Raw genomic sequence first — 7247 nt, forward strand, 5'->3', positions numbered from 1 at the left:
CATGGATAGATGTTAGAGAGATAAGATAGAGAGATAGATGACAGATTAGATAGAAAGATGATAGATATATTAGACAGATGATACAGTAGATAGAGATAAAATAGATAGGATAGAGAGATAAGATAGATGATAGAGAGGATAGATAGATAGATAGATAGATAGATAGATAGATAGATAGATAGAATAGAGGATAGAGAGATAAGATACATAAATAAATTCAATGGATAGATAGCTAAGATACAGATAACATGGACAGCTGATAGAGATAAAATAAATAGATGATAGATTAGATAGAAAGATGATATATTGGAGAGAAAGACAGAGAGATAAAATGGGATAAAGAGATAAGATAGATGGTGGAGAGATTAGATGGATGCTAGATTAGATAGAAAGATGATAGATTAGGTAGATGATAGAATAGAGAGATAAAATGGGATAAAGAGATAAGATAGATGATGGAGAGATTAGATGGATGCTAGATTAGATAGAAAGATGATAGATTAGATAGATGATAGATTAGAGAGATAGACAGAGATAAAATGGGATAAAGAGATAAGATAGATGATGGAGAGATTAGATGGGAGCTAGATTAGATAGAAAGATGATAGATTAGATAGATGATAGATTAGAGAAATAGAGAGATAAAATGGGATAAAGAGATAAGATAGATGATGGAGAGATTAGATGGGAGCTAGATTAGATAGAAAGATGATAGATTAGAGAGATAGACAGAGATAAAATGGGATAAAGAGATACGATAAATGATGGAGAGATTAGATGGATGCTAGATTAGATAGAAAGATGATAGATTAGAGAGAAAGACAGATAAAATGGGATAAAGAGATAAGATAGATGATGGAGAGATTAGATGGATGCTAGATTAGATAGAAATATGATAGATTAGAGAGATAGACAGAGATAAAATAGGATAAAGAGATAAGATAGATGATGGAGAGATTAGATGGATGCTAGATTAGATAGAAAGATGATAGATTAGAGAGATAGAAAGAGATAAAATTGGATAAAGAGATAAGATACATGATGGAGAGATTAGATGGATGCTAGATTAGATAGAAATATAATAGATTAAATAGATGATAGATTAGAGAGACAGAGAGATAAAATAGGATAAAGAGATAAAATAGATGATGGAGAGATTAGATGGATGCTAGATTAGATAGAAAGATGATAGATTAGATAGATGATAGATTAGAGAGATAGACAGGGAGATAAAATGGGATAAAGAGATAAAATAGATGATGGAGAGATTAGGTGGATGCTAGATTAGATAGAAAGATGATAGATTAGATAGATGATAGATTAGAGAGACAGAGAGACAAAATGGGATAAAGAGATAAGATAGATGATGGAGAGATTAGATGGATGCTAGATTAGATAGAAAGATGATAGATTAGAGAGATAGACAGAGATAAAATGGGATAAAGAGATAAGATAGATGATGGAGAGATTAGATGGATGCTAGATTAGATAGAAATATGATTGATTAGATAGATGATAGATTAGAGAGACAGAGAGATAAAATGGGATAAAGAGATAAGATAGATGATGGAGAGATTAGATGGATGCTAGATTAGATAGAAAGATGATAGATTAGAGAGATAGACAGAGATAAAATGGGATAAAGAGATAAGATAGATGATGGAGAGATTAGATGGGAGCTAGATTAGATAGAAAGATGATAGATTAGATAGATGATAGATTAGAGAGACAGAGAGATAAAATGGGATAAAGAGATAAGATAGATGATGGAGAGATTAGATGGATGCTAGATTAGATAGAAAGATGATAGATTAGAGAGATAGACAGAGATAAAATGGGATAAAGAGATAAGATAGATGATGGAGAGATTAGATGGATGCTAGATTAGATAGAAAGATGATAGATTAGAGAGATAGACAGAGATAAAATGGGATAAAGAGATAAGATAGATGATGGAGAGATTAGATAGATGCTAGATTAGATAGAAAGATGATAGATTAGATAGATGATAGATTAGAGAGACAGAGAGATAAAATGGGATAAGGAGATAAGATAGATGATGGAGAGATTAGATGGATGCTAGATTAGATAGAAAGATGATAGATTAGAGAGATAGACAGAGATAAAATGGGATAAAGAGATAAGATAGATGATGGAGAGATTAGATGGATGCTAGATTAGATAGAAAGATGATAGATTAGAGAGATAGACAGAGACAAAATGGGATAAAGAGATAAGATAGATGATGGAGAGATTAGATAGATGCTAGATTAGATAGAAATATGATAGATTAGATAGATGATAGATTAGAGAGACAGAGAGATAAAATGGGATAAGGAGATAAGATAGATGATGGAGAGATTAGATGGATGCTAGATTAGATAGAAAGATGATAGATTAGAGAGATAGACAGAGATAAAATGGGATAAAGAGATAAGATAGATGATGGAGAGATTAGATGGATGCTAGATTAGATAGAAAGATGATAGATTAGAGAGATAGACAGAGACAAAATGGGATAAAGAGATAAGATAGATGATGGAGAGATTAGATAGATGCTAGATTAGATAGAAAGATGATAGATTAGATAGATGATAGATTAGAGAGACAGAGAGATAAAATGGGATAAGGAGATAAGATAGATGATGGAGAGATTAGATGGATGCTAGATTAGATAGAAAGATGATAGATTAGAGAGATAGACAGAGATAAAATGGGATAAAGAGATAAGATAGATGATGGAGAGATTAGATGGATGCTAGATTAGATAGAAAGATGATAGATTAGATAGATGATAGATTAGAGAGATAGACAGGGAGATAAAATGGGATAAAGAGATAAAATAGATGATGGAGAGATTAGGTGGATGCTAGATTAGATAGAAAGATGATAGATTAGATAGATGATAGATTAGAGAGATAGAGAGATAAAATGGGATAAAGAGATAAGATAGATGATGGGGAGTTGGATGCTAGATAAGATAAATAGATCAGATAGATAGCTAACATGGACAGATGACAGAGAGATGACATAGATAGATGATAGGTTAGAGAGAGAAAACAGTGATAGAGATTAGATGATGGGGACATAAAAGCAGAAGCGATAGAGAGATGAGATAGATAAATCGATTAGCTACATAAAGCTGGCCAGGTGAATCCATAGATGGCTGCATGGATAGTTAAAGCCATACAGTTACAGTTATAGTCTAACTGGAGGTTCTATCTGCTAGTTAAAAGGACTCATTTGCTCAAAGTTCTTCTGAAAACAGTATTGCGGGGAGGGGGAAGGGAAGGGAGGGGAGGGAGCCGAGGAAGCGAGTCCCGAGGGCGGGCCCAGGCCCGGCGGACCAGCGGCCAGCTCCCCGCGGCCTCCCCCGGCCCGGCCCCGCGGGTCACCCCTCGGGAAGGCGGCGGCCCGGGCCCAGCGGGCAGTGAGACCAAGGCCGCGGCGGGCGCCCCCGGAGGGCCGCAGCCAGCCCACAGCCACCATGGCACCCGAGGGCTGCGGCCACACCGCGCAGCCCACTGCGAAGCCCCTCCGGCCACGGACCTGCCAGCTCGCCCTCGACCCCGAGGAGGCGGCTTAGGGCGCTGGGAGAGAAGCGGGACTGGGAGCAGGGGGAGGATGACGGCGCTCGGGGGGACCCCAAAACGGATGAGAAGCGCCGTGTGTCGGCAAGGGTGACCGCGCCGCCTTGGCCAGGCTTTTGAGATCATGGATTTGGCTGAAGGAAAGGCCTTTGCCCTCTAGCCATGGAAAGGCCCAACGCGGCAGCGTCTTTACCACCCTCCCCGGGCCCGGCTCAGCGATCCGACTCGGCCACCAACACCCCAGTGAGTTCATCCACAGATGTGTCCGGGGCTCCAGACCGAAGCCCTTCCCCTGCCTCGACTGCCACCCCTTCCCCTCCATCTGTCACCCCAACACCCGCTTACGCAGCCCTCTCTCCCCGTCCTCCTCAAGAAGAGAAATCAGAAGAGAAGGCCCCAGAAGCTGCGCTCGGGCTCAGCCCGGCCTCCTCGGACAGCACCCTGGGCGACTCTTCGGGCTCCAACCTTTTTGATCCTTTCGCGCCGGGGCAATCCTATGAAAACATGGTGGCAGAGATCATGTCAATGGGCTACGAGCGGGACCAGGTCATGGCAGCCCTGAAAGCCACTTGCCACAATCCCGACAGCGCGGTGGAATACCTTTTAATGGATATGTTGGAAGATAAAGAGAGCCAGACCCTGGCCCAGTCCCCGGAGGCCTGCAACAGGAGGCCTGCAGGGGCTTCGGCAGAAGCATCCCTAACCACCACCACCACCACCACGACCACCACCACCACCACCACCACTCCTCTTCCTCCTGGAACCCATCCACTCGACTTTTTACGGAATCAGCCTCAGTTCCACCGGATGAAACAAATCCTTCAACATAACCCTTCCCTCCTGCCAGACTTGTTACAACAAATGGAAAGAGAAAATCCCCAGTTACTGCACCTCATCAGCCAACACGAAGAGCATTTTTTTCACATGCTCAATGAACCGGCCCAAGACCCTGAGTATCTCGAAGAAAGGTGGGACAGTAGTGGAGCAATAGCCGAGGCTGGAAGCGATCAAATGAACTACATTCAAGTGACAGCCGAGGAAAAAGAAGCTATAGAAAGCTTAAAGGACTTAGGATTCCCCGAAGACCTCGTCTTACAGGCTTATTTCGCTTTTGAGAAGAATGAAGATCTGGCGGCCAATTTTCTTCTCCAGGAGAGTTTGGATGAAGACTGAGAAAGGGACTTTTTTGGTTTCATCTCATACTTCACTCCAGTGCAATACACTAACTTTGTTCACCAGATTGTCTGGCGTGATTTGACCTCATATCCATAATATTGGTTATAAGGTAATAACGTGTTTGGGGGTGGATGGGAGGCAAAACAAGGCAGCTTATAAATACAGTGCATATCTGCTTGAATGAGCAGATGCAGGGTATCCACACGCTGTCAGATACTATACAATAACCCCAAATCAGCTTCTGCAACTAAGTAGTTCCCTCTATAACACTCTGGGTTACTTTTCCTAGGTTTTCCGTCTTTTTTTAGTGTACTAGATCCAGCAATTTAGTGTAATGCCCTGTTTCATGTTTCTTTTGACTTAACGTTGGTTGTGGAGACAGCCTTTACTACCTAGAATCTACAATCTCTATTTCATGGCAACAACGGATAATGGCTTTGTGAAATTCAAAAGATTTTTGGAGCAACTGTAAACATAAATTGCCAGTTTAGAGGCAGTTATTTTTACTCCTTCAAATGTGTAAGAAGTTAGTGTAAGAAAGCCAATTCTTTCATGTTAATTGTTAGGGGCAGGGAGGAATCCTTTCTAATGAATTCATTACTGCTATTTTAAAATTTCTTGATCATTGAATGTGAGACCCCTTCTAACATGATTTAAGAAGCTGTACACCTACAGGCAAAGTTATTTTCCTGTTAATTTTTTTTCTTTTGGTGAAAAAAATGGTAGAAACCGAATTACTGTTTACTTCAATGTTATATTGTAGTAAAAGTTTTAAAATAACCATTGCACGTTTGCTTTTGATGTATCCCATTGTGAACTGAGAACTTTTGGGGCCAGTGGAGAAATGTAGCATTCACTCACCCTTCTCTCTCCCTCTCAGCAGAAATGTTTTGAGTTCCAACTACTACCTTTTTTAACTCATTAAAAAGTTGATCCAATAGAAAATTGAAGGAAAAATTTCAAAACTAATATTCTGATGCTTGTACACTCCCCCACCTTCTCATATGGCCAACTCATACCACTGGCATTGCATTGCTTTCTTTTTTTTAATGCATAGAACTATACCCAGCAATTTTTCTTCCATTAGAACAACAACAACAAAAAAGACAAAACCAATTGGGAGGCTTGGGAAATGGAAGCTGGTAAGACATAAAACTTTGGAAAAGTTTGGAAAAATAGACAAACCATCATAAAAAAAGTCACATTAAAAGGAAAATCTTAATGGCAGTGTTGCTTTCTTTTGTTTTGTTTCACCCTTTTTATTTTCCTTTGTAAATCTTGGTAATTGACCCTAAGAGGGGGCAGACATCTACCTCTTATCTCTCAAAAGTATTTTGGTCTACCATGAATTTAACTATTTGAGGAATTTACTTTGAATTTATTGTGACTATGTGATGCTGAGTAGGAAGATGCAGTTTGCCCATATCCTTAGCATAGCTTGATGATAATGCTTTTTTTGATTTTCTATGTCAGGCACTCGTTACCTTCTTTCTCCTTTGAAAATAAATGAACTATGATTGTTTTTTTTCACACGAAAAAACAAAATAGTATTGCTATTATTGTGCAAAATGTTCTCATGGTTCTGCTCATTTCATCCTTCCTTATCCAGGTCTGTCTGTTTTTTTTTTGTTTTGTTTTCTTTTATTTATATAAGGTGATGGGGTTAAGAATGACTTGCCCAAGGTCACAAGGCTAGGCAATTATTAAGTATCTGAGGCTGATTTTGAACTCAGATCCTCCTAACTCCAGGGTTGATGCTCTATCCACTTTGCCACTTAGCTGCCCCCATCTATGTTTTTTAAGACCCCTTGAATTCATCATTTCTTATAGGACAGTAATATTTTACCAGAAACATAGTCCACAACTTGTTCAGCCATTCCCCAATTGATAGGCATTTTTGAAGTTTTCAGTTCTTTGCTATCACAGAGAGAATTGCTATAAATATTTTAGAACATATAGGTTCTTTTGCTTTTTAAACTAATCAATAGACCTAGTAGTGGTATTCCTAAATCAAAGAGTATGGAAAGTTTAGTGATTCTTCAATCTGGTAATTCCAGATCGTTCTCCAAAATGATTGAATCAGTTCACAGTTCCCCCAACAAAGCATGTGTCCCAATTTTTCCACATTCAATATTTATCACTTTTCCCTTCAGTCATTTTAGCCAAATGTAAAATGATATCTCAAGCTTGTTTTAATTTTCATTTATCTAATGAATTATTAAAAACATTTTTTCATATGACTGTTTTCTTCTGAACACCACCTGTTCATATCCTATGACCATTTATCAATTGGGAAATGATTCATATTCTGAGAGATTTTATAAAGTTCTTTATATATTTGAGATATGAGACCTTTATCTGACAAACTGTCTATAAAAAATTCCCTCAATTTGCTGCTTTCCTTCTGATTTTGGCCACACTTGTTTTACTTGTACAAAAAGCTTTTTCATTTACTATAAACAAAATTATCCATTGTATACT

General features: G+C 38.8%; 1 protein-coding gene across 1 annotated transcript; it reads left to right on the plus strand.

Annotated features, from left to right (window-relative positions):
* Positions 1 to 3282: 3282 nt before the first annotated feature.
* On the plus strand, positions 3283 to 5993 carry LOC141515151 (UV excision repair protein RAD23 homolog B-like). The gene is given in 3 exon segments (XM_074226489.1): positions 3283 to 3580; positions 3582 to 3688; positions 3761 to 5993. Coding segments are annotated over 3 exon segments (1203 nt in total). The 5' UTR covers positions 3283 to 3487; the 3' UTR covers positions 4764 to 5993.
* Positions 5994 to 7247: the final 1254 nt, after the last annotated feature.

Source organism: Macrotis lagotis, chromosome 2 (genome assembly GCF_037893015.1).
Source record: "Macrotis lagotis isolate mMagLag1 chromosome 2, bilby.v1.9.chrom.fasta, whole genome shotgun sequence".
Taxonomy (NCBI): domain Eukaryota; kingdom Metazoa; phylum Chordata; class Mammalia; order Peramelemorphia; family Peramelidae; genus Macrotis; species Macrotis lagotis.